Genomic DNA, 27,878 nt, shown 5'->3' on the forward strand with positions numbered 1-27,878 from the left:
GTGGAGTTTCCCACATCCAGATGATTGAAAAACAGCAATGTCAGGCAAAAGTGTTTGGTGACTGGGCCCAGAGACGAGGTTAGTGCCAAGTTTGATGAGAAGCTCAATATCACAATATTATCATGTCTGTACTGTACATCAAGCATGAAGCTACAGTAGCCTGGCTATGGCCAAAAAAGAACTGAAATCATCTTTATTGCTTGTGGAAATTTGTTACCACCAATGCAACTTTATTGCGTTGGGTAATAAACTGTCCATTTTGGTGATTGAGGCAAACCCCTTGGATTAGCTCTGAATGTATTTACTTGAGTGTCTCATGAAAGGAGAAGATCAAAACATTAACATTTTTTCATTTAGAATACAAAAAAGTTTTCTTCCTTTGTGACATTAAACAGCAAAAAAGTTAAAAAGGTGAATATGTTTCACTACCTTTACCCATGTCCTTGAAGTCGTTTCGCAGTTTCTGACTTGGTGGGACTGAACACTGTGACTGTACTTCCAGGGGAGGGTATTTTTAACCTGTGTGCCTTTACTGTAAACACCGGCGGCTCTGTGTGTTCTCACTCCAATATTTAAACACCGCAGCCGACAGCAGATCCCCCCGCTGCGGCACGGAAGACAGGCAATGAAATAGTGCGTGTAGGACAAAAAGCTCGAGGAGAGGGAGGGAGGGGGAACAAGAACTCAAAAAGCATAATATTGTCTCAAATATTTCCCCAATTTTGACCCAGGGGTCATTAAGGAATCTCAGCAGTGTTGCTGAATTAAAGCTGCCAAAGTGAATCATATTAATGATAGTTATTCAGCTGGAACATATGTTGTTTTTTTTAAATCATGTGCTAGAGCAAAGAGACACCCTGCCATGCTTCCATGTGAGCTGGGCTGGACTCTCCTGTTAACACATTTTCCTGATTGGCTTAACAGATCACAGCCTTATTGACCTTCAATGGAAATGCTGCTACATTTGCAGAGAACAGAACAGCAGCAATAGGATTGTGACAAAACCTAGTGGCATATTTGTCTTATGTGAATATTCTCTTTTAATTCAGGTAAATTCAATTTAATCTTTTGTGTCATTTTATCTCATGGAAGAAGTACAAATATGGTGGAGCTGCTCCTTCTGTTCATTAGTGTTTACACCTTGCACATGACAACTTCATTTCCAGATATGGAGTCCAACCCACGGCAAGTCAGACCACCCATGACTAAACGCGCTCAAACACCCCCGTCGGTCCATCCCGTCCAGCCCTCCCCCTTCCACTGGAACAAATTGCGCCTCTCTTGCTCCCTGTTGTCTCTCTGTTAGAAGTGTAAGAATGAGCAATAGTCACGAAGACAGAAGAAGCATGCTCTAAGCACAGATGTGTTGGACAGAATTATGAATGTATTATTACTTACAGTTCATAGAAGTTATAAACAGGCCAGTGCAAAACTGCTTAATTCTAAAATGCGGAGTAGAGAGTGGCTGTGTCTGAAATCCCGTACTCACTATATATTGTACCGTATAGTCTGTTCACCATTTTGTAGTAGTGTCCAAATGTTTAGTGTGCAAATGTATCTACTATATAGTGCGATGAAAGTGTCCCACAATGCATCACTAAATGTAGTGTACATGGCACACACACTACTTTCTGCTGACAATCCCACCATGCAGTTCTTCCCTCCTTTAGAAAAGAGGACATTACTGTTGCACGGCCCAAACAGTTGTTTGTGACGACAACTCATCAGACCCCAACTTTATGCTTCAGAACTCCGCATTGTGCTGCCATGAACATCATAAGGCCGAAAAACAGCAGACCCCCGTTATTCTCTGTACCATACAGGGCACAGTGAGAGGGGACCAAATGGATGTTTTCGGCTTCTTCAAGTGGGTAAATGTGTCTGGCACTTGTCCACACTTCCGGCAAACACTTGTGCACTTATTCAGGAACAACAGTCCTGGATTACATTTCAGTGACATCAGAGACCAGCAAAAATAGCAGCCAACAAGGATCATGGCTGGTGAATACAATGAGCTGCATTTCTGAGATAAAAACACATTCACCTTAAACTGCATGACTTGATTGTTTGAATAAAAGAGAGGGGATTTCAGGCCAGACTGACAGGTGAAAAAGAAGTTTACAATACCACAAGTACCTACTGTAAATACCTCTATTTTTGTATTTATCCTGCACCCAGTGCTTAACTGCTCATTCACTGGACAAGAAAAGACATGACAAAACAAACTGGCCATTTTACAGGGTCAATCCCCAGGACCTAGAAGCAACAAGGGAAAAGCATTTCCCTGAAATGTCACTTTGAGCACATGTTGTTAAATAATTTTGACTCAAATCAGAGCGAGGCAGAAGACAACATTTGCCAGGAAAATCAAGAAGTGATTAGAAATTACTTTAAATAAATCCCATTAGCGCAGCGCAGTTCTTCAAGGATGAATAAAGATGAATCCAATCAGCATCATTTGGTCTTCACCCTTCATGTACATTTAATTTAATAAAGTGGCATGTTGCAAATTTCAGTTCCACCTTGAAAAAAATCTCTAAAATTACACACTAAATAAACGCCAGGGTTGTATAATTGGACAGCTGCCAAAACGCTTGATGCACAAGATGATTGCCTATCAGTGATGATGGCACTGACACTTCATTAAAGCCCAGTTGACTCAGATAAGCTCTTCATTCCAGCTTGTCATCCTGCAGTGCCAGAGGCAGTGACTGATGGGAACTGTCAGCATAGAGTACAACAGGAAGAGCAAGTGTCTTGCCTTGTTCTCATCTCCTTCACGGAGCGGAAATGGGAGTCCTGGACAGCCCCAGAATCATTGATGGTTTAGGATGGGAGGCCTCAGAGGCCTGCGTAAACTGGCACCTGTTTGAGGGAGTTGTCGACGTGAGCAACGGTCATGTAAGATAGTCAGGGAACTTATAGACACACACAGCAAATACACAATAAGTTGCACACACTTGTGGACAATCTCACACAAATCACTCACATACACAGAGTCTTGAGGACACTCCTATGAAACTAGGTGTAGTCTATTGTGTCGCAGATCCACAGAGGATTATCTATCACACAAATATACACTGTATTATTTTGCTGAGATTACACATGACTAACTCTGCACAGTGTCCAAAATTAACCTTGTTTAGGCAGCTTAATTTTGCCCTTTACGCAACATTAGACATCCCAATAGCACCCTACATCAGTAACAGGCACGTTGCTTTACAGATTCAGCGAGAGCGCAGCATTCATTCAGTGAGAAGTGACACTTCTCGCACCAGAGCTACATCTGTTAAATAGGGAAGATCTCTATCGAAACACAGCAGAGAGCCTTCAGCTTCAGGCTGAGCTGCAGATCTGATTTCACTGGAGAGGTTTGATTCGCCCGGACTTCCTTGTTGGCTTTGCACAAAACAACATCAGGCCCGTTGTCTGCTGCAAATAAAAAAAAAACAAATCTCCCTGTCTTCTTAGTGCTTATCGCGCACTCATTTCTTTCACTAGGACTTGTGTAACAATCTTCTGCAGGCACAGTGATGCTTATTCTTACACATGAGAGCTTTTAGTTTAGATCATCGGTAAATGGCGGCTTCTCATTCACCAATTCACACACAAACTCAAACACTGATGCACTTTGACATGTAGCCGGGACCCGCGATCAAATCCCTGACACTGTGGTCCGTGGACAACTGCCTTACCAACTGAGCTACTACGATTTGCATGTTGTTGTGCATGGCAGTCACGCTGCTTATGCATAAAATAAGATTAATAAATATATTTCAAGTTTGGCAAACATTACCCGTGTTAGGATGTGTTTAAACTCTGGGGTGGGGGGGGGGTTGCATTCACAAACATCTATGCAGTCAAGCACAGTGTGCTGTGCGCACACACACACACACACACACACACACACACACACACACACACACACACACACACACACACACACACACACACACACACACAAGCTCTGTGCTTGATCCTGGTTGATAATAGGATTCTAAACACAACAAGGAGTGCTGGTTAATGTGAGGGAGTAATGACAGTGTTTACTCCACCTTCTCCCCTTTTCCCCCCTGAAAGTAAAGCTCTTAAAGCACTACACAACAAAATTAGACAGACTAATTATCCCCTCCATACCGCCCATTCCTCACCCAAACCGACAAGCTGGGGCAGGCGAGACATTTCTGTCTGTCTATGAGCTTAACAAGCACATATTAGTCTAGTGTAGTGATTGGACATTTCAGGCAAATTAACTGATCTATTAAAAAAAAAAAAAATAAGAGCAAGACTTAAATCCTAAAAACACCAAGTGAGTCACAGTGCACTTGGAGCATTTCTGTGGCAGAAGAGCTCAAAGACAATAGAATGCTAAATAAGTCACAAGGAAAATCTGCAGCTTTGTTTGCTATCCAAAGTCTGTGGGCCATTTAAAGAATCAGAGTTAGGGAATCTCTTCTTATAACGGTAGAAAGAGGCAACGGTGAGAACAGAGGAGGAGGAGGGGTGAGAGGCTCAACCGGCAAAACAGGAAAGTTTCAGTTTGTGCTCTGACAGCTCTGGATGTGGGACTGGCTAAGGCGCTGCTGAAACTATTTGGCGGGGAGTTTTGAAAACCCCTTCCTCCTCGTAGGACGGACCTATCCCGCCTCCTCTCTTGCAGCCGGAGAAATGAGCCAAACATTTCTGCAAAAAGGAAAGAACTTGGCACAGCCTAAGCTCAGTATGGTGAAGCACTTAACAATGATAGCTGTGCGTCCATTAAACCATCTGCAAGGCTATGACAGTGTTGCAGTTATGGAGAATATGCTCTGGGAACAAAGGGACAGCACTGGTGATCCATCTGAAATATTACCCTGCAGTAGGCGACAGAATTGAGGGGAAGCATATACATGACCATGTTCCCTTAACAGTTTCACTCCTTATGGAAGAGCCGCCACAGTTCACAAGTAGGGATCTTAATAATCTTAACCAAACACATAACATACACACATAAACACATACACATCATTGTTAATGATGCAGTGACTGAGAGGTCATTAGGATGAGGTATACACTGGCAGCAATACATTACTCATCTAATTGTTCCCTCATCCTGTACATATGTGATTCAGAGCTGGACAGACAGACTGACACCTGTTAAAAACCAAGCTGAGCAAAAGAAAGCATTACAGAGAAAAAGACTGCAAGTCAGACAAGGCACTGTAAACGTGTTCATCCCTGATGCCTGACACATGTCACATGTGAGTGCAAGAGCAAGAGCAAGCAAGCAAGCAAAGGTCCATCGATCTCCACTAACCTTGCAGATCTTACTCTCCTCTGTCTCAGCTCGGGTTTTCCTTTCAGGTGTCTTCTCCCGTGGGTATTCGGACTTAATTGACAGCTGGCAGGAAAGCCCTGGTGAGCCCTCACCTGCCCTGAGCTCCTGTTGCCGGGCCATGAAGCCCTGCGAGGAGGCTGCCCTGACCGTGCTGGGGATGGGGAGAGCAGTGTGCACTGGCTTGCTGCCCACTGTAGAGGGTTGCCTAAGCTTGGAGGCTACGCCAACCACCGGCATGGTTCTTCTCAGGCACAAAAATAATAACACAGGAGTTTAGGGAAAGACTTAAAAAGGACTGAGAGAAAAGGGAAACAAATCTGCTTTGACGCCTACTGATGTCTAGCTCCAATATAAGGAAAAGCTTGAACAAAAAAAAAAAAAGAAAATGAAAAAAAAAAAAAAAAAAACAAAAAAAACCCAGCAGTTGCCTCTCAGACTGAGAGGAACACAACTGCGCTCATTCTGTGGCCTACAGCAGGCAGGACTCACAGAAAATGAGAGGGCTCCTTCTTCCTCCCTTTCACTCCCTCTTCCTTCTCCTCCCACAAGCAACACTGCTCCCTCCCCTTCCCTCGCTTGTCCTCTCCCTCTCTCTCTTCTTCGCTGTCAAAAGTGTACCACAGAGTCAGCCGAAACGGTTGGAGGGGGCGTGAACTCCTCTGGAAGGTAAAACTACCACTCGGCAAAACCGTGATTACAGAAACCTGCCTAAGTTTGCGCATGTGTGTGTGTGTGCGCGTGCATGTGTGTGTCCACGTGTTTGTGAGCATAGTTTGTGTTGCCCTACACAACTGTCAAAGCAACTGTCTTTTCTCTGTCTCTGTCCCTCTCTCTCTCTCCTCACACTAACACTGAATGCTGAAAATAGATACTCTCTCTGTCTACATATGGGGTTGCCCCTCCCGAAATATTCAAAAAGTAAGAGGGGGAAGAGTCCTAAAAGTTGGACCTAATAATGGAATCTGGGGGGAAAAAAAAAACTATGTGAAAGAGTAAGAATTCAAGTGTAAACAGCTGTTAGAGTTGTCTTTTTAAGAAAACCCTTTCCAAAAAATATTCTTTTAATCAAGACTTTTTGCTGCTCGACTAGTTGCTAAGCTGCTTGTTGCAGCGTTGCCTCTTTGACCTATGGTGCCACAGATCCTGGAAACCTCTGGCCAAATCCACTCACCAACAGTTGAAACTTTTCCCATAGTTGTGACAACACAATACTGTATATTGAACTATGACTAGCATGAAAATGTCAGGGCCTGTCTTGTCTGCCCCAGCCACTTCACGATTTGAAGGGCTTGTCAGTTCATCAGAAATCCCCATTCATTCACCGTTTGACATTGGATATGGGGGGTGATGTACCAATATGAAAACCCAGCCAGTTCGCTAATGCCCATGTGAGCAAAAGGGGTTTGAGCAAAATTGAGCAAAAACTCAATTTTGACATAAGTAGACACTTGTCAGCGTTACTGTGTTAATTTAAAGCCCTCACGCAGAGGGAACTAGTCCAGTTACAGCACAAAGACAGGAAAGGTCTCCAACTACCATCCCGAGTTTAGGATATGGAGAAATATCAGCTGTTTGCTTAGCTTGGCGATTAGCATTGATCACGCAACAGAGGTAAATTGTTATTTCCAAGTTGCCTCCATGGATCGTTTAACTGGGCACACAGCGTCTGTATTCGTTGGAGCTAATCAGCTAAAATGACGACTCCAGTGATTAAACAAATCGGGTACGGTGTACAGATCGGGTAGTTTTTTGTTCTGGCACTCTGACCCCTTCAGAGAAACAGTGTTTGGCAGATTTAATTTCTTGGTACTAATTTTTACAGTGTAGTACTGCAAGCTACTGCCTTCTTCAGAAGGAAGTTTAAAGTTAGTATATTATAAATGGTTGGCGAGCATGTGAAAAAGATCTTGATTGAGGTCAACAAATTGGCTATGATGACACAGGAGGAAAGTTACAACAGAGCAGTTGCCACAGAATTTACTTCAGGGATATTCTCTCTAACAAGAAACAGAAGTCTCAGTGCATCTCTCACACAAACACCACAATTCAGTCTATTCGTCTGTGAACAAACTGAACCCACTACTTTCACATACAGCATTGAGTATTAAGTGCTTCTTTTGAGTGCAATCTTTAAGGCATTGTTCTCCAACCAGCTGATTTCAGACAGAGTTTAGTGTTACAGTTTATGTATTGGGTGTAGTCTGTAACATCACAGAAAGGACTGACAGCAGGAGTAATGCAGCACAGATACAATGCTGTGACTGTGATTTTTGAAACACTCACACGAGGCATTAGAAAGGATATGTATTCTATAAAATGTTTAGTTGGCTGGTGAAAGACAGATGAGACATACTGTATTTGGACTGCATTAACTGAACACAATATGTCATGTAGCCTTTTTTTTTTTTTTTTTTTTCTGGGCTAACCACTCTGTGCGAGACATAAAAGGGAGTGAAAGTTTTCTATGGAAAGGGTCCATCTGGCTCGGTTTAGAGAGGCGAGGAGATGTGCTGGAGTCAGAGGGGCACGTTGCGGCGTCTTTGCAGTACGGAACTTTTTAACACACTGTTTTCCAATAAAAGAATAAAGAGGGAGACCAAGCACTGGGCCAAGCCAACACCTAAACCACACCAACGTGTCACCTTTCACTACACCTACACAGCACAGTTCCTGTTCCATGTCCTTGTCTTTGTTTTGATGCTGAGAATGAACTCTGACCTGTACAAGAGAATGGCTAAATGACAGAATCTAGATTTGTTATTTAATTATTTAAGAACCACCTGATTCTATTATACACTACTGCTTCCTTTTCTGCTCACATTCATGCTGCCTAAGTGCCTTTGACAGTCAATTGCCTTAATAGGGACGCTGCTTCCCCTTGCCCAGAATAGCACCAGCTACTCTGACAGTTTTTCAATCGTGCACCAGAGGCTATCATGGCTAGCCTAAAAAAACAGGAAACCACGTGAATGAATGGCACGAGTGCAACTTTGACGCCACCTGCTACTGCCTGAAGAATTGCACGAATTGTTGTGCACTTGGCAGGCATCCAACGTCCCAGGACTGCCAGGTCCCCTCCCAAGGGTGCTGAGTCGAAACAAGTTTACACCAAAACCTAAGAGTTCTTCAGACAACGTTTTACTTTCCCGTGTTTCTTATTGGTTTTCTGGAGATGAATCATCTTAATCTGCAAAATAATGGCTTGGTAGTAATGAGAACATCACGGCTACCTGCAGGTAAAAATGGCTGCGGCTGTAATACAGTGCTGAATGTTCTTCTTGAAAAACTGTGAAATGCTCCAAAGTCAACAGCAGGCAAGAAGATCTCAGCTTTACTTCCATCCACAAAAAACGAGTTGGGCAGGTCAGGACCCTTGTGTTTAGCTACCAGGGCGAACCTATTCTCTGAAAATAGTGTGACGGCCAACTGTATTATATTTGAAATGTAGGGAAAAGGGCAGGGTGAAGAATGGGATGGATAGGAACGGGAGGAAGATGTTGACAAAAGAAGATTAAGTCCTCATACTATATGCTGAATTGCTCAACTGGAATATTTCAAAATGTGGCAGCCAGACTGCAAATCATTCAGTGGTGCTGCAATGAAGACCACCTTGGTTGAAGTTTAATCTATTTCAAGATCTTAGTTGGAACAAAACATATCTACACTCATAATTAATTAAACCAAAAACAGACAATATACTGTACATATCTATAGAAAAAAAAAAGTATTGCTATGAACAAATTTAGATTATAAACTGATAAACTGAAAATACATGTAGGCAGTGCTGTGCAAGTTCTCACAACAGAAGAGCTAAACCATAGCTCAACCTTCCAGCACAGGCAGCACTAAAGAGTGGTAGAGAGGGAACACATTTTGGATGAATGGAGAGGTGAGGGATGAAAGCCTGGAGGTTGTCTGTACTAATCTTCACACACCACAAGCTACAGTTGAAAGCAGCATTATGTCATTAACCCAAACTTGCAAAGTGCTGTTCTCCACATGCAGTCGATATGATAATTCAGCGGTGAGAATAACTGGCAAACCTCAGTCATCTTTCAAAATAAAAATCCTATCGGTAATTTTACCTCCAGCTGCAGTTTTCTAATAGCAGGTATTACAAAAAAAAAAAAAAGCATGATTGTCTTCACAATGTATCGGCTTAGTTGAATGCGATGCCACCTTTGTGATGTTCCGGTCAATGTAGCGTGATATGGGTGCTGCTGGAAAGCACAACAAGTCTAATAGGATTTCACATAGGAAAAATAACACGTGTATTTCAGGGTTATGGAATCAATAATAGAATGTGTTTGTTATCTGTTCCAGAGACTGGGTGGATGGTTGGTAACCTGCTCTGGTTGAGTCGTGTATGTAGTTTATTTGGAAGACACCGCCCAGAGTCACATGACGTCAGCACAGTGGTTTGTGTTGTGGCTGTGCAAACAAACAAGCTGGGGTGCTGGAGATAAGAGGGGTCAAACTCCTCCCTCCCCTCACGGGATGCATGCCCACACACACAATCACACACAAAGTCTAAACACATCCCTCAGGGGCCTGAAGAGATAGTCTCACACCTGGCCCTGTCATCACACTGAATACTATCAGTCAACCACACAGCGGACAACATGGAAAATCAAACTAACACACACTCGCTTCTGCTGGCCCATATGCAACAACGAGGTGCCCGAGCATATGGAGACATGTACAGCGGCTCAGTAAACACAGGCATCAACATACACCAAGCATAACCTGGGAGAACGTAAACACACGCTCACTTTCATCCTCCCTCCGTCTCTCTGCCGCACAATTGTGAATGATAGATTCCTGCTCCTTAGTCAACCTTTAGCTTCTCCGTGGTCAACCACCCATACAAAAAACAAGCATTCAACTGAAAACATGGGAAATCTGTAATTTTCCCCCTCACATCCTGTAGTAAACATTGCAGATCTCCATTTTGGTTCTGAAGTGCTCCACATACTGCATGTTTTTAATTACTTTACTTATGTACACTGTAAAACATTATACAAACTAAGCTTTTCTAGGTAGTGCAATGTAAAAAAAAATACATGTACTGCTAATTTCAAGTTTGTTCAACTAGTTTTTGAATAGTTAAAATATGTCTAGGGCCACCCTGGTGCTGGTGCCCAGGTCCAGTGTAAAATGGGAGGGTTGCAGCTGGAAGGGCATCATGCAAAAAAACTCAAATCAACGTGTGGAACACATTCTGCTGTGCCGACCCCTGAAGCTGATAATACATTATTACTATGGTAAGTTTAGGGTTAAGTTTGCATCAAGTTACTTTGAAACAGGTCATTGCAAAATAAAGGGATGCAAACCTTTGCACCTACTTGTACATTAATTTTCCACTGCACTCTTTATTCATTATCTACTGCACCCAGTTCTCCGCTGCCTTGTCAAGCCTATGAGGATTTGGGATCGGGTATGTTTGTTTCAGAAGGAATGTAAAATATGCCCTGTTCCAGGATTGTAGTTCTAAACAAAACATCAAGTCCAAGTTTGATTAATTAAAAGTAATGAAAGCTTCCTGAATTCATGTCTCACTCATGCTGTTGAAAACACCATGTGGTTATCTAACAGCGCCGCTACAACCGATCAAGGTGGGTATTTCAATCGACACTGGCAGCAGGATTTGTCCAGCACTGCAGTCAGGACAATTCTGACCCTTTTTGTTCCTCTTCTGTTTTAAGCCAAACTTCTCTACTCATTTCTTCACTCACTTTGCTATTATGTACGTCCTCATTTGCTTTTTAAGATATTTACTCTCTTATTCGGTCAGTAACTTAAATGCTTCCTCTTTATTCATATCTTTACTGCCTCCTTCTTTCCATTCTTTTAGTTGGACAGTTTCTGCGTTGCTCCATGTTCTCCTCTCAGGCAATGATAGCAAACTCCCCTTGCTTATGTTACAAGTCAAGCGAAACAAAACTGCTGGGGTTTGGATCCAGAATTATGAAAAGGATATTTTGGATGGTAAGAGAGTCAGTGACACACTTTGATTTGCATCCCATTGTGTTGTAGGAGTGAAAAGCAAACAAAACTCATCATGCCTGTGCTATCACACACATAAGATAGAATGATACTACAAAGGGAATTAAGGAGGAAGAAGTTAAAACGATACATCATTTTAATGTAGTCTCTCTTACATGGCAGAAAGCTCTCTATAACTGTGACTGTTCTCTGCTCTTTCTATTATACAGAGACACCTACCCTTCACAAAGAGCTTTAAGCAGCAGCCCACCCCTGAAAGTCAACACTTACAACATTATGACATCTGCTTTTTGTCTTGTCACATACACCCAGCTACCCTTCCGTCACAAAACCTTTGCTTTGCTACACTGTTGAAACTTCCCCTCAGTAAAAAACACAGCACTTTTACACTTGATAAATTGCAAAGGCCAACGACTTCCATGACTAGCGGCTGAGTTGCTGTAAATCAATCCCATTTACAACTATCACATTCCTTTCCCTTGTGATTCAATATGGTCTTCCCCACATGCACCCAGCATCTCGTTGTTTCCCCCGCTTGCGAAAGCTTCATGCCCTCTCTGAAACTGAGATTTTGCAGCTGGAGTTGATAAAGCCTTGAAGTGGTGAATGGGACTCTTTCCTCAGAAACAAAACAAGCAGGAGAGAGGATATAGAGTTGTTTCAAGGTTTGGTTCAAGATGAAAACAGGTCTGGAGGAGGAAGCTGCAGCCCATGAGAGGGCGCTGCTAAACAATATCTTATGGAAAACTGGAAAAGTTTACAACAAACACTACAGTTAAAGCAAATAACACACTAAATTATACATAATTACATAGTATATACTTTTGTATGTTTTTCCTTTTGAACATTTGCAAGGAAATGCAGTTGAAATGTGGAAAGATTAAGTAGCTCTTTGTAATTGTTGGAGCTTCCTAATAGAAGACAAATAAGCCAATCACTGCATGTGATTGGCTGGCTGTTACTGGCTGTTGATTCAGTCTCCAAATTCTTATTTTGGTGCAATTCCACCTGTAAATCAACTACATCAAGGAGCCAGAATAAAGACAAACTCATGTCTGTGCTGCCACTCTCTAGAGACAGACTACATAAAAGATCATGTCCTGGGCAGGGGATCTACAGTATTTCCAAGCTTCTCATCACCTCTACCGTCTTTACTCCATACAGGGCTCCAGGGTTTGAAATTAACACCAAAGTGCCTTTTGTAAAAAGAATAAAGGTACCTTATTTGGGACCAATGTGTGGAACACTGACAAAAAACAGGTAAAAAACAGTTAATTAGCCTTGGGGGGGCCACACATGTAAAATGCTATGATCATGCAGCAGAAGCAAGTTCTATTTCTGGTGAATAAAAAGAACTGTGTTTCCCCCTCTACAGTCAGATGATTAAACTCATTCATCTAAACTAATATACATACTGTACTTTTCAGGACGACTTTGCTCCCGTGATCACAGCAGACTCCTGCAAATATATTATCCTTACTGCCAACACCTTTACAGTATCAAAAAAGCAGCCTTTTTGATTCTCATAGGCCCTTGCCAAACAGCAGATGTATTCTCTATCCCCAAAGCAACTAGTTTAAGCCTCATTACTTTAACTGCATGCTAAGGCACACACAGCTTTTAACCTCCATCCCCTCAGCTTTAAATGGGGAAACGCTTGTTGTTTGTTATCTGATAAACACATATTGGTGTCATCAGTGGCTATCCTGGGGTTGCATTGACTCCACGTCATTAGCATCCGGGCTCATATAACAGCCCGTTTTACGCCGTCTGAGAGCCCTGTCTGATTAAAGAAGTGGGTTAAAAGGTGCCCCGCTGCCTTCGGTCTTACCTCTGGAAGCTGGCGTGCTGTCAGCAGATACAGATGTAAGTGTGATCCTGTTTCCATTACCTATGGGCTTCCATCTGAAGCATACGCAGCATTGTGGCTACTGATCTGAAAACAACAACAACTTTAAACTGTGCATGATAACACACACACACACACACATCAAAACATGCACCACCACTTTTTGTACAACGTCTCATTATGTATACACAACAGCACTAGTTGAAGACGCCTTTAAACACAGCCCCCGGCAGTATACTGTACATGGTTCACTGTCTTGTAAACTACATATGGTCATCATATAAGCTTCAAAGAAAAAAGCAGCTGGCAGGCTTCTCTGCTCCGGTTTGATTTATGATGCGATGAGAAGAGTAAGGACACTTATGCAATTTGTGCACTCTGACCCACAGAGCTAGAACTTAGGGGCTTTCTGAATGATTCATTTACACATTCAAGGCTGTGTCAGAATGAGTAGGAAGTGTGTCTACCTGTTATTGTGTGGGTGCGTGACAAGACAAGTGAGTACTTTTCAAGTGTCCTATAAGCTTGACAGTTTTCTTCACTTGCGTCCTTTCCTTGCCTCTTTGTCTCTTCCACTACAGATGCATTGAGAGATTCAAGGAAAGGAACCGAGAGAAACTGAGAGACATGAGACATCCTTTCCTCTGACCCTTCTTTTGTAGCAACATCTTTTTCCGATGCCGGACAGTCATCTCGATCAGCTGATCAGTCAGACTTTAAAGTTACTAGCTACTGAGTACTGACAGTAAATATTTGCGCACGTATACAATTCAAATCTGTATTTCAAATCTGCTTGTCTTTAAAACTTTGACAAACATCTATAGATTAAAAACCTGCAGTGTGTATTTTTACTGTGCTAAAATTAAAACAGTGCGTAAATGGTCTTTTCTGATCAGATACTTCATGCACATGAGCACACAAATAACAGCAATGCATTTTTGTAATTGCTGATTAATTGCATTTATTGATATTCTGTAAATAAATAACCACTAGCCGAATCCATAGAAAATTGTTTGTGAATCTTGTCATAGATTCTTAGACACTTTTAACAAGATGGTGGGTCTGAAAACAAATAAAATAAAAAAAAACATGGGAGTATCAAATAGTTCCTGTTATCATTGTACTTCAGTAATACACTGTGCAAGTATAGTGATGCTGCTGTAGATACGTCTGATCAACTGCAGCATCAAATCACCAACAGGTTTTTTAATAAAGAGATGTGACTCTCTTAAAAAAAATGTCATCATGTGGACATGTGTTGCATGTGTGGCCCATGGTGAGCCACCTGTAGCTACCTAAATTATGGCTGGATCAACATGAAAATACATCCAAGCCAACTGACAGCACACAAACTATAAAAACGAGCTGTGTGACAGTTCAAAATAAAATTTCCTATTGAAATCTACTTTTACAGTTCTATCTTACAGGATGTGTGTGTAGTGAGAGTTGATTACTTTTGAAGGGCTAAGTGAAATTATTGCTGATCCGAGCGATTAGAGAAAGTCTTTAAATCTTTGCTGTTTCTCTTTGTGGCATATCTCCATTCCCTTGCTGTCTCCGCCAATCAGTGAGATGCTACCAAAGCCTTGCAGGCAATACAGTCTGGGCTGTGTGTGTGTGTGTGTGTGTGTGTGTGTGTGTGTGTGTGTGTGTGTGTGTGTGAGTGTGCGCGAATAACTACGAGAAAGAACAAGAAACAGAAAAAGGAAGAGGCTATTTGTCTGGGCATTTGTGTGGATTTGCATAAGTAACAGTGAAAGTGGAGCCTGCATCTATTACTAATATGTGTGTGTGTGTGTTTGTGTGTAAGGGAGATACAAACAGCAAATCAGGGACTGGAATAAATGTGGACAGAAAATTTGTTAAAAAGAAGATAGTGGCGGTAAAGAGTGTTTACTCCTGTGTATGTGTGTGGTCTAGTGAGTGTGTTTACACCTCTTTTTGGTGATTTCAGTGTGTGATGACAGCAGCTGAACGCTTTATGGTGTTTTGTCCTATGTTGAACTTGAAACTAAAATGTATTTCTGGGGATCAGTGATTGTAGACTAGCATGTAGTGAAACTAAATAAACGTAATGATCGTGATGCATAAAAAGTGGAATAGGTTAGGAGTTTATTGCAAGCTGCAATTTGTACATTTGGACGTTTTACTTTGGAGACAGAAAAAATAAATAAAGACCAAAAGTCATGAAAAAGGTACTTACACAAGTCTCATCTCTTGCACTTCAGGAGTTTTATTCTTTATTATATTCTTTATATACAGCCATGGCCGGATTGCCCATCTACCTGCTCCGTTGTCATAAACACATCATTGTAGGAAACATTTAAGGGAATTTCTTGAAATTTGCTACAAACAACTCAAGGATCAACTGATTAGATTTGATCAAACTTAGATTATATGTGAAGGGTACTAGTACCTTGTCATGCATGTCCGTGCAGTATCTCAGCAACGACTGGAGGGGATTTCATATCATGGGTACAAACGACCACTTAGACTCATCAATGAACCAATTAGAAGATAAGTCCATCATTTAACCTGCAACTTGACTGACTGGTGGAGGCACACAGTACAACCTTAAGGTGGTAATTCCAGTCACTTTGTTGCATGTATCGTTCCAACAACAGTAAAGCAACAGCTGGCACCAAAGTGTCCCAACACTCATGTCCTGAACAATACTATGATTAATTGCAAGGAATGCTAGTGTATTTGCAGTACAAATGTGAGTTCTGTGATGTGATTACAGGACTAAATTGCCTTTGAAATCATAAACCAGAGTAACACAGACTTTATTTTTGCCTTGTAGCAGTGGAAGTAAATCAAACTGAGGAGGAAAGAGCAAGTTGCTGCACTGCCAAAAAGGTCTAATTCCTTCCTACTTCCCTTTATTGGCTCCTTGCCCCCAGACAAACAGTCAGAACAGAAATCACCATGTACAGATCTGTCAGTTTGGCTCCAACAAGACTTTGGACCTTCATTACACTGGGAGTTCTTTGGGTATCTGAGAGTGCGAGTCAGTCACCTGGATCACTTTCAAACTCAGGTTGTGATTGGCAGGAAAGTATCAGTATGACTAAAAGGACACAACCAGACTTCCATCAGTTTCCAATCATTAATAGATAAACACACAGAAAAAACATTGTGAGAGACACTCATCTTATCACAGAGACATGGTAACTGTGGTTCACCCACAGGACTTTACTGCAAGTTACAGTAAGTTGACTCAACAATTGTGGTTCCTGGGCTTAGTCAGTTCTTAATTCAACCTCTTCCTTTAGAGCAAACACAGACCTTAGTTTGCCAGAGGTGATGGTGGTTGTTGTTGGACCGCTTCCACGTGTAACAGTTTCCAGTGTTTTATTGACTATGTAACTCACTGTTCATCATGGTTGTGTGTCTGCTGAAAAGCATGTACGTTTGCTGTTACTCTATACACTGTAATAGTTAAACGGTAGCCACTTGAATTGTGCTACTTGACGTTTTATCACTGATTTCTTTCTGACAAAGTCATTTTGATCTGTAATAAACCTATACCTTGATTCTACATTAGAGTTTTTCACTAAACGCATGAATGCAGTAGAGTACACACATTTATAGCTCACAGGCAAATCACTTTAAGCAGTCATTCTACATGTTCAGTGCACTAAAGATGAGGCCTTGGCCCCTCTGTCTGTATTCAGCCACATGTTCAGCTCTTTAATAAAATCAAAATAAAGTGCTGAGAGACTCTAGCACGAAGCCCATTTCTCTTCCTCAAATTTTTGTGATGAAAACTAAACAGGGGGCTGAAAGAGGCCAGCAGCCAGCCAGTCAGTATAACCCCCTCACTCCCCACCACTCACAACCACATGCACATTGTCCAATTAAGGTCTTCTACTCCCCTCTCTGTGCCCAGGCAGACTGCCACAGGCTGCCAAGCCCCAACAGTCTGGGCAGGGGAGTTAATCTTGCTCTCTGGGCCTGACAGGCCATGGTGTGTGATGCTGCCCACTCTGACACTTCATCATCAGTGGGTGGGCATTGGCGCGTGGGCACAGGCCTATAAAAGGCTTGGAGGAGTCAGATCTATGCCCCCCTACCCATCATACCACCGTGTTTGGACCAGCTGCCAGTTTGTGGGGAGTGTGTGGATTTGTGTGTGTGTGTGTGTGTGCCCTAGAGCAAAGTGGCTGGGCTTTACACTTGCTGCAGGACTGGGACTGTGAGCTGTGTTATAACATATAGCAGATTCTTTGCCAGTGAACCATAACACTGAACCACAACTTCACTTTAAATGAAAAGTCACTCTTCTGTGAAAATAACTGTACTACCAGGCTGCTAAGTGTACTGATGCACGTGTAACAAAGCCTTCTTTTTCAGATTTATCTGTGGGAAGAGATTATACGAGCTACAAAACAGCCCACCACGGGTAAGACAACTCAACAATACACTTTGTCTTTTATGCCAAGGTGAATTATCATACACAAAATGTGAAGTTTTACACATAACAATTTTGGTAGTTTTTTTTTTCTAAGTCTATATCTTTTGGGAATCTGACCACTTTATGGAAGTGCAATGCTGAATTTATCCTTTTAGCACTAATGTTAACCCTGTCTTGCTCATTTGTAAAGTAACTACTACAGTGGTCCATGGTTAACCTGATGGAACAAACCTTTGTTCTAGTGTTTCAACAGACCAGATTCTATCTTAAAATCAGAGGCCAAGGGCCAAGTTTACAATTTGCCTAAAGATGGTGATGACTGAGCGGCCTGACTCAGGTTAGCCTGCTTGCCACACGTCTCGAAACTAAAATGTATCTCGGCTTGATTTTGGGGAATCCTTGACTTCTCAGTCAGACTGAAAGAAAGTTGCATCACACTTAAGCTTACTTGTTATTATCTCATCTCAATGATGTAAGTCTTTTAGATGCTGTCAGACACAGCATTGATCACTGTGCGCCTTTTTGATTTGCAGAGATTCCAAAAACCCTCTGAGAAACCAGTAACACGCTAGAGCGCCCAATAACAGCCAGAAACACAGGATAAAAGCCAGCGACACAGGCCCCTCTTCTAACGTCTCAGCTACTGCTGTCTTTTCATATTTATCAAGGAAAACTGCACTACACCGCATGAAAGAGCTTTCCAGAAGTGATTACTGGTAAGTCACAGTCCGTTGCTGCAGTTTCCTACAGTCACTCTAATTCGATTAACAGCAGAGATTACAAAAATTCACATGTGCAGAGATGCACTCAGAGATTTGTGTTAGAAAGTTTTCCGTCAATTTTCATGCCCTAACCTCAACTACAGTCTAGTCTTGTATTCCACATGGCCTGAGGAAGTCATTACTAGCCCACTGGCTGTCTGTAACCCTAGTAAGTAAGTGAAATGTATTTATGTAGCACCTTTCACAGATAAAATCAAAATCAAAAAGTGCTTTACAAAATGTAAAAAAGAGAACATAGTACGGACAATAAAACTTCTAAATTCAAACACAACTACAACAAAGATGCCAACCATTAGGACCCAGTCTGCTAAGAGCTCATTTGAAGAAGAGTGTCATCAGTTGTTTTTTAAAACAATCAGCAGTATCAGCCACATGAGGAGACAGAGGCAGGGAATTCCACAGTCTGGGAGCCACTGACTGAAAAGAAAGATCCCCCCAAGTTTTACAATGGGTTTTTAGGGGCCACAAGCAAGATTTTGACCTGATGACCTTAGTGCTCTAGAGGAGCCATAAGGGGTCAAAGGGTCAGAGATGTACTCAGGAGCCTGGCCATGAACAGCTCTATAAGTGAGCACCAGAATTCTATATTAGATTGGTAACCAGTGAAGAGAATAAAAAAAAACGGTGTGATGTGAGATCTTCTACTGGTCCCTGTTTAAAGCCTCACAGCTGAATTGTACTCCACATGACCGAGGCATTGAGTCAGACCTGATATGTTTTATCGCAACAGAAAAAGTTCTATCATTAAGATACGAAGAAAACCAAACCAAAAGTCAACTGGATCAAACGCTGAGGTTAGATCCAGTAAAACCAACACTGTGTACTGGCTCTTCTGAGTGCATTTTGCTGAAACCTGATTGAAACTTCTGAAAATTATGCAGAAAAGTGGAAAGTTGTCGGGCTAACACTTTTTCTAACATCGTGGACATGAAATTTCATCTAGCCTGTAATTTATAGGGTCACAAGGATCCAGATTTTGCTTTTTAAAAATGGGGTTCACTACAGCTTGTTTTAAAAAGAGGACGACTGTGCCAGTAGAAAGAGACAAATTTCCCATATTTACCAGACAAGGACCAAGTGAAATAGTAAGATTTAAAAGTAAAGTGATTAGAACAATGTTAACAGGGTTAGAAGAAGGTTTACTCTTTTTTAATAAACCTTTAATGTCCATGGCCTGCTGTTGATTTTATCGTTCTTATGCATGGGACTAGTGGAACACGTCCTCCTCTTAAAAATGGGTGACAGGGTAAGTGTAAGGAAGGCCAGAGACAATGGAACTAACTTTTGGTCGAGCCCAGCGACTGCTCGGCTCCACTGCTGAGCTCCAATTTTTCCACCCAAACAAATAACGTCAGAGCACCTGTCAGAACAAATAGCACAAAGCCGAACGAGCAGTGTGGCCTAATAAAGTACAGTACGTCTACTAAATAAAGGAGAAATGCTGCAGAAAGAGTCAGTCAGGCATAAAGAGTACAGCTACTGTGGAAAAGAAAACAAGAAGCATAAAAGGTTAGTGACACAAATAGTCAGGCCTCCTCACTAACATGAAGAACTGAACACATCCACCCATCAATCTATGAGCTATACCAGCCTATACCCTGTCTTGTTTCAGTCTCAGATGCAAGGGGACACACAATAGGTAGGTCACCAGTCTGCCACACTCTCACATTTAAGGTTTCCCATTCCCCTAAACTGGATGTCTTTGAAGGAGAGTGGAACACTCAAAGGAAACACATGCAGTAAACATAAACTGTGGTTTTGTCATGATACAGGATGTGAAGTAAATACTTAAAATTTAAGCAACGAGCATGCGGCTATTGAAGCGGTCAGAGTGTAAGAGGATAAAATAGAAGCCTGAATATAGGAAGCGAGAATCTAAATTGGTCATGAGCTGATCTCTAGATTATTGTGCTGAGTGGAGTGGAAAAAAGTGCTTTAAGAGGTAGTTTATGAAATTGAACATCCACAGAACTGACTCATAAAGTAGTTAGGCCGGGGTGACTGTTCAGTGACTTGTAAAGAAGGTGTGTTTGTGTGAGAAAGACAGAAAAGAGAACACACATTTCTGGGGGGAAATTGTGTGTGTGTGCTGCATGTATGTCTATGTGTGAGCAAGAGTAAGGGCTTTTTTGTCTTGTGTGGAGGTACTGTACTGTACTTACCAGTTCATAACCTTTAATGGCTTTGTAATGAGTCTTTGCGCTGCCGCAGAGAGGAAAAGTAGAGCTGAATCCAAGCAGTGGTGGAGAGAGGGAGTCACATCCTCCCATAGTTCATAAAGAAACATTTGTTGGATTACCCACTTTAAAAACCAAGATTAACATTCATCACCAGACCTGTGTCAAATTTAATTTAATGTGTCTTTAGCATAAAGAGCATTGCTTCTGGGAATATTTTTTTCAGAGGTGGAATTGCTGGTGGGAGGGGGGTGGGGGGTGGGGGAGTCTCTTTGGCTGAGTTTATCCACAGTGGGTGAAGCAAAACTGCAAGCAAGACTGAGTTGACTTTCTCTTTTCTCTCATATAAGGAATTGAATGAGCTCCCCCTTCCGTTAGCTATGTGACTGGCTAAAAAAAGGACCAAACGATGCCATAACATCCCACTATGGAGAGGAGGCAGATGCTGCAGCATCCCACCCGCCCAGCTGGAGAGCGCTCCCACGACTACTGGACTGTGAAATTACCACAAACATGACAGGAAAGGGGGAAAAAAAAAAAAGAAAAAAAAAATAATGCATATTTTACTGCCACTATATTAAGGGGCAGGAATGTTAATTTCACAACCAAACTCCCTTCTAGATTCTGTAGCAGAGAGATTGGGGCATTAGCCTTTCTGTGGTTTCTGCACTGGGACAAAAAACAAATAAATAAACTCTGTGCCCCAGAAAGAATTATTTAAAGAGGAAAATTAGAAAACACATGAGCTTGATGGAGATACCAGAGGCAGAAAAGTGCCGCGGGAAGGTGTGAGGAAATGTCTGCCAAAGTCTGTAGCTGTCAATCAGAATTAAGAAACTGAAGGCAATGAATAAATACACAAATGCAGTTTGTTATTAGGCAGGAGTGAGGAGTATTAAGCGGAGTAAACGGTGGACAAATTGAAGGTTAAAACTGAAAGAAACGCTAGAATCAAAATCAAAATTTTATTTCTTCTTCTTGGGGTTTAAAATGTTGTCTTTTTTTTTTTTCCTGCTCCAAGATATATTCTTTGCACGGCCACTTGAACATGAGGTCAGGCGGTGAAAGTGTTTGCTGTGGGGATGGTGGGAAACCACGTTTCTCTTCTTGGCTAATACCCACTGGAGCCACTGTGCACAGCCACTGTGAAATAGGCCCAACAGCCCAGATGAAGGTGCAGGGGGGTAAGGAGAACAGATTCTATTGGCCTGAGGCAGCAGGCGATAAGCTGGGCTTGGAGCACACCTACTCATTATGGTAATAGCCAGCTCTTAAAGGCTGACGTATGGACAAGCGGCTGTGGTGAAACAGCACCAGGACAGGCAAAGGTCACGGAGTACATTCACAGCACAGTTTATTCCATAGCAGTCATTTTGGTTTTCCTCTGAGTCCTTCTATCTCATTTGTCCCATAGGATAATTTTGTCTATTCCAGCAGGTTGAGCCTGGCATCATGTCTATTCATAGTTTTCTCCAAAGGCCTGGAGGGCGACAAAAGCTTGAAACATAGCAGTCAAAACTGGACACTGCACAAGGCCTGTTAATGTAGAATATGTTCCAAGCAACATTTATTTAGATTTCGAGCAAACAGAAAAAAATGAAATTAGAGAACAAGATCCACAATTTAGGCACTTGAAATCCCTTTACATTACCCACTGTAGTATTGTAATTGCTATGATTCCTACATACACAATCTCTCTTTGCAAAGCAACCAGGATGAAAGCTTACAGAAACACAGACAACTGTGAGTATTTTGGGTCATTAATGCCGTGTTTAGGTGAAGGATAAGAAATTCTTCACTGTGACCTAGCTACCTAACACTAATGCATGGACTGTTAGTTTCAGTAGCACTGTAGTCAGTGTTTTAGGGCTAAAGTGAAAAGACACTAATATTTTATAGAGGTTAAACTATTCCTACAGCCAATGGCCCACTACTGACAGCCTGGGTTCCTGTGGAGAAGAAGGAACTGGTGTGATTTAGTCAGTGCACTTGTATGGCCGGGTTACGCTGGTTTCACACATAGACAAAGACAAAGACAAAGACATCGCTGGGCTCTAATGAAGCTGGAGTTTTGGAGGTGTGTTGTGTTGTGCCACTCAGTTCCAATAGAGATCTTTCCTAGTTAATGTTAGGTCAGACCAACTGTTTCAAATCCCCAAATGTTCCAATTACATAAAGCAAAGAAAAGAAGCAATGTCACAATAAAATGCTCAAATATATTTTGGTTGTTTATAAAAATTTTGAGTCTTAAAACATACTGCATATAAAAATGTGCTTTTAAAGTTTGTAATTCATTAGGAATAAACTGTTAAAAAGCCCAAACTGAAACAAAACATGCAAAGTTAAAATAGTAGTAAGAAAACTGAAGGCTACCGATCACTGTGGCTATGGACTTATATGTTTAGTGTATTTGATGTGGCAGTAAAACAGGACTATGGCCAATCCAGCACCTCTGTATGTGGAAATGGAGGAAGAACTGGAAAGCAAACGCTCTCACACCTAATCTGAAAGGCTACACCATGTGGGATTCTTTCAGAAGTTACAAGTCAGGCACAAGCTCGGCAGACTGTCACTGGGCCGAAGTGCAAGCTGCCTGGAAAATCAAAACTTTCACGGGTCCATGTAAGCGGCTCTCAGTGGGCCGCCAAGGTGTTGAAGCATATTAAGAGCTGCAGCTTGGGGGCTCGAAGCCAGGGGCCATCTATGGGGGCCAGGGTGTCTTTCTGGACTGTGTGGGGTGTGTGCTTTGCTACTGTCTTTCTTCTATGTCACCTGTTGTCCCTCCCCCTTTAATTTAACCCAAAGAGAGGGACCAGAAGGTAAAACAAAGGAGCTTCGGTAAAGACAAGCAAATAAAACAGCAAAAGTGAGAGCTACCAATACAATCCTTAAGGAAATGACAATTTTTTTCTATGCACATCTTAGAAGCTGGTAGGCTTTTTGCAAACCTATAATTTTGCTTTTGCCAGCTATTTCTCCCGAACATTCCCTGTTCATCCCAGGAAGTAAACTAACTACAGTCGCATGGTTTGGGTATGAAGGATATAAATTGCCGTTTACATTTTCCTTTTCGTGGTGTTTAGCTGTTCAACTGCTGATAACAGAATAAAGTGGGTCTAATTACTTAGCAACATTTACATTATAATGTTATAAAATGTAAGTCACATACACTACAGTACTAAGCTGAAGTCAATTAAATTGAATACAATAAAAGAAAAATGAGCTAAATGACAGTAAAAAAAAAAAAGAAAAGAGCTGTGCAGGTGGGGGCAGCTCTAGCAGACAGACTTTTTTTTTTCAATCCGAAAGGAATTAATTATTATGGAAACCATTCTCTTAGAGAAAAAAAAGACATCATACAGTATACGTCATTCATCCTATAGCTTGTCAGGCAGGGACTTTAGCCCATACTGTGGTTTAATGTTTATGCAATTTATGTCTAATCTTATTTTTGGACTATATGCGTGTCGACAAGGATCTACAGTAATGAGCCACAAACAAATTAGGGGGTAATTTTGATGCCTTGGTGCATTTCTCTCTTTTCTCCTTTATTTAGGTCACATACAAACATTTTTTTTCCCCCCTCATGCTTAAAGCAATTACCACTGACTTGGGGCGGATGGCCTTTCTACAGTGGAGCTGCATTTCAACATCTCTGGCTGTCAGGGAACTGGAGCTTCTGTTATCTCACTGTGGACGCTTAAAGGACAATGTGGCCACATTTTAAATGCATAAATCACTCAGCCATAAACCTCATTACCCCATGCATGAGAAGAGTGTGTGTGTGTGTGTGACTGTGAGTATTGTGGTAGTTTGGCCCCTGACTCTGAATTCTTCCCACAGATTGGAATATGCTTCTTGACAGGAAAATTATCAGCATGGTCACCGGAATTAATTGATGGAAATAATTTAGAAACTCAAATCTACATTTCATCCACTCAGTGTTGAATTGATTCTGTCATCCCCGTGGAAGAAATAAGCGTGGAGGAGTGTTGAATGACGAGCTCCAAGTCAGAAAGTTCTTTCTGCACACAACTACACTCCAACACACAGCTGAAGTGTTCATTTATAAAAAAATAAACAAAAACACCAAATTAGTTTGTAGCTCATTCAAGTCTAAGGTCACGAGCAGGACGTCAATAAAAATACACTCAAAGACAGTCCACTTTTGCTCCTCAGCAAATCTGTCAGAGCAGCAGACAAACCTCTAAGTGAATTTTATTGCTCTATCCCTTCGCCCTGGATGCTCTGCTCTAAGTATCTTATAATGACAGGTTGGCCAACTTGTATATGATTTTGATTATGGTACTTGGAAGCCGCTCTGTGTTTTGCTGTTTATCCCATCCAAAGCTGTGTGTGCCAGCTCAAATAATGTCCACTCTGCTTGAATAACAGCATGAGAAAGTCCAGCGGCTCAGTTTGCCAATGACTGATGTGTCTCCTGCTGCTCTTTTTCCACTCTTCTTTTGGCACTTACCCTTCCTGAATGTATATTTTTACATTTTGAGTCTTTAGCTGACAGACTTCCTCAGAGCCCTAGATGTAGTATAAGATGTAGGTTTCGGGTTTATTACAACTTTGATTTCATTTTTGTAGTTTTGTCAATCATATTATTCAACACACTCCCATGGAAATTAACATCCCTCCTCAAAATGTTTTAGCTAATAATAGTAACAAATACAATGTGATATGAAGCAGCAGTCACAGAGGTGGGGAAAGCTGTGGGTCCTCTGGCAAAGGGTCCTCTGGCAGTGACAGCGTTATCCAGCTGCAGAGAGAGTATGTAGCTATGATGGCTATGATCAATGACTGTAGAAAAGAGATTAATTTCTGTTTAGGTGTCAGTTTGTTTTAATATACAAAGAAAGTATAGATTTTTTTTTTTTTTAATTTAAGGAGATATGCCAGTACAAGTGGTAAAATTATTATTAAAATGCAAGTAGTGAAATAAATAAGTGATCCTGTGGATCCTTAAAAAGTCATTTTAATCAATAAGGCTTTAAAATTTTAAACATTAATTGTAATTAAGATAATCCTAGCAGATTCATTATTATGAGTTGAAAATACAAACATTAAGTCATTTTAAGTTTTTTTTTCCTTGTTTATGTTCGGATCTGCACAAACTAGCATCCAGTTTGAAGATTTTCCCTGAAGGTAACGTAATGCAGTAAGTAAATAAATCATTTTGCTACAAAGCAAAGCTAAAGACAGGTTTCTTAAGGGAAACTATTTTATCCTATCAGTTTGAATGTGGACAGTACTGTCCCAGTTTAAGTGTAGAGCCACGGTGTGACTATGTGCGATATATGATGAGCGAGGACGAGAGGAGGGGACTTGTTAAACCGGTGACGTCTGCAGCAGGTGTTCACAAGTTTGATGATCAAAGTTTCGTACAAATCTGCGGAGGTTAATGTTGAAAATCAAGATGAGGAAACCTTATATTCACAGAAGAAGGAAGTTTGTGTGTGTAGTTGTGGGAGAGAGAGAACAGTTGTGTGATGCAGACATTAACAGACAGAGACCAGCATGTTGGTACATTAAAAGCAGCTAATCTGTGAGATGTAACTGTGCAATCAGAAGCTGGACTCTGTTTCTTTAGGGTCTGTGCTTTACTTTTTTGGAGATGATATATGATTGAACAGGACTGGTGATATAGTGACAAGGAATACCAGCATGTAGGTGGAGGAGTATCAGCAATCTTACGATCCAGCTTATCAATAAATCCTAGACCAAAACATATTTATAACTCATTTGAGAGCCTTACTCTTAGCCTTTCACACCCAAACTGGAAAACTCAAAAACCAATTCTATTTGTCATCGTGTGCCATCCTCTAGTCCCTTATTCAGAGTTTGATTAAATTTTCTGATTTCATTACAGTTTGTGACATTAAGATTCATATAGATGCTGACAGTAACTGCCTCAACACTGCATTTAATTCACTATTAAATTTAAATGTTTTTTTTTCCAAAATGTAAATAAAACCCACTGACTGTTTTAGTCAGCCCTTAGACCTTGCCCTTACATACAGCATGGAAACTGATAATTTAACAGTATTTTCTCATAATTCTCCTGTGTCTGACCATTTTCTAATAACATTTGAATTTACAATAATGGACTATGGCTCTTCCTTTCCAGTGGCTTCTCCACATATCAATACAATGGAGCGTAGCCACCTTAATGTTACTCCTGCACAAGTAGATTATCTTGTTGACAATTCTGCAGCCTCACTCTGTACAATACTCGATAGTGTTGCCCCTCTGAAAAAGAAGGCAGGAAACCAGAAGAAGTGGTCTCCATGGTATAGTTTGCAAACACAGAACTTAAAACAGGTGTAAGAAGATGTAGAAAAATTTAGCCTGGAAAACCTGTTTAAAAATGTACAAGAACAGCCCCCAGTTTCTTTTCAGCTCCGTAGCCAGGCTGACTAAGAGCCATAGTTCTGTTGAGCCTACTATTCCCTTAACTCTGAGCAGCAACGACTTCATGACTTTCTTTATGAATACAATTGTAACTATTAGAAAAATAATTCACCAGATCCTCACCCGAAATATTACAGATAGATCTTCATGTACAACATTGCTAGAATCATCAATAAGGCCCCAATCCCTGTTACACTGCTTTTTACCCATAGATCTCTCGGAGCTAACTTCAATTATTACCTCATCTAAACCAACAACCTGTCTGCTAGACCCTATTCCAACTAAGCTGCTCAAGGAAGCTTTACCCTTAATAGATACAGTCATATTAGATATAATCAATCTATCTTTAGAAACAGGCTATGTACCACAGGCCTATAAGGTAGCTGTAATTAAACCATTACTTAAAAAACCCTGTCTTGACCCAGGTGTGTTAGCCAATTACAGACCAATATCTAATCTCCACTTTATTTCTAAAATAATTGAAAAAGTAGTTGCAAAGCAGCTATGTGAGCACATTTATAGGAACAATTTGTTCCTATAAATGTTTGTTGAATTGTTGGGTTTTCTATATACATCCTTAAATTCTCGACTTTATTCTGTAAAGTGCCTTGAGATGACTTTGTTGTGAATCATCGCTTTATAAATAAGGTTTAATTGCATTGAATTCAAAGTAGTTTAATATATATAAGCAAGTTTACAAAAAGCCCAAATAAGGATAAAGCACGGCACAGTGCTATAGTCAGTGGATTAGACCATAAAAGAAGATTACGAGACTTTGTGTACCTATGGAGCTGTGTGGAGCCCACTACAGAAAACTATGTCCCCTTATAAATCTCTGGCTTGTTGTTGGTTCAAGTATTGGACTATATTTAAATGATCTCACTCAGCCCTACTGTACATTTCTTGAAAA

General features: G+C 41.2%; 1 protein-coding gene across 10 annotated transcripts in view; it reads right to left on the minus strand.

Moving 5' to 3' along the window:
- nav3 (neuron navigator 3) overlaps positions 1-27,878 on the minus strand; it is a 361,175-nt gene that overhangs the window by 171,255 nt on the left and 162,042 nt on the right. For 7 of the 10 annotated variants that reach the window (XM_067489700.1, XM_067489707.1, XM_067489698.1 and 4 more), the window contains exon 1: positions 5,297-5,782. The exons of 2 other annotated variants lie outside the window; for them this stretch is intronic. In XM_067489700.1, the coding sequence (XP_067345801.1) occupies positions 5,297-5,554 (258 nt within the window). In that variant the 5' untranslated portion in view covers positions 5,555-5,782. Of the gene's footprint in view, positions 1-5,296; positions 5,783-27,878 lie in introns of those variants that run through there. One more of the 10 variants, XM_067489706.1, reaches the window with a different exon arrangement.

The sequence above is a fragment of the Channa argus genome, chromosome 21 (assembly GCF_033026475.1).
Source record: "Channa argus isolate prfri chromosome 21, Channa argus male v1.0, whole genome shotgun sequence".
Taxonomy (NCBI): domain Eukaryota; kingdom Metazoa; phylum Chordata; class Actinopteri; order Anabantiformes; family Channidae; genus Channa; species Channa argus.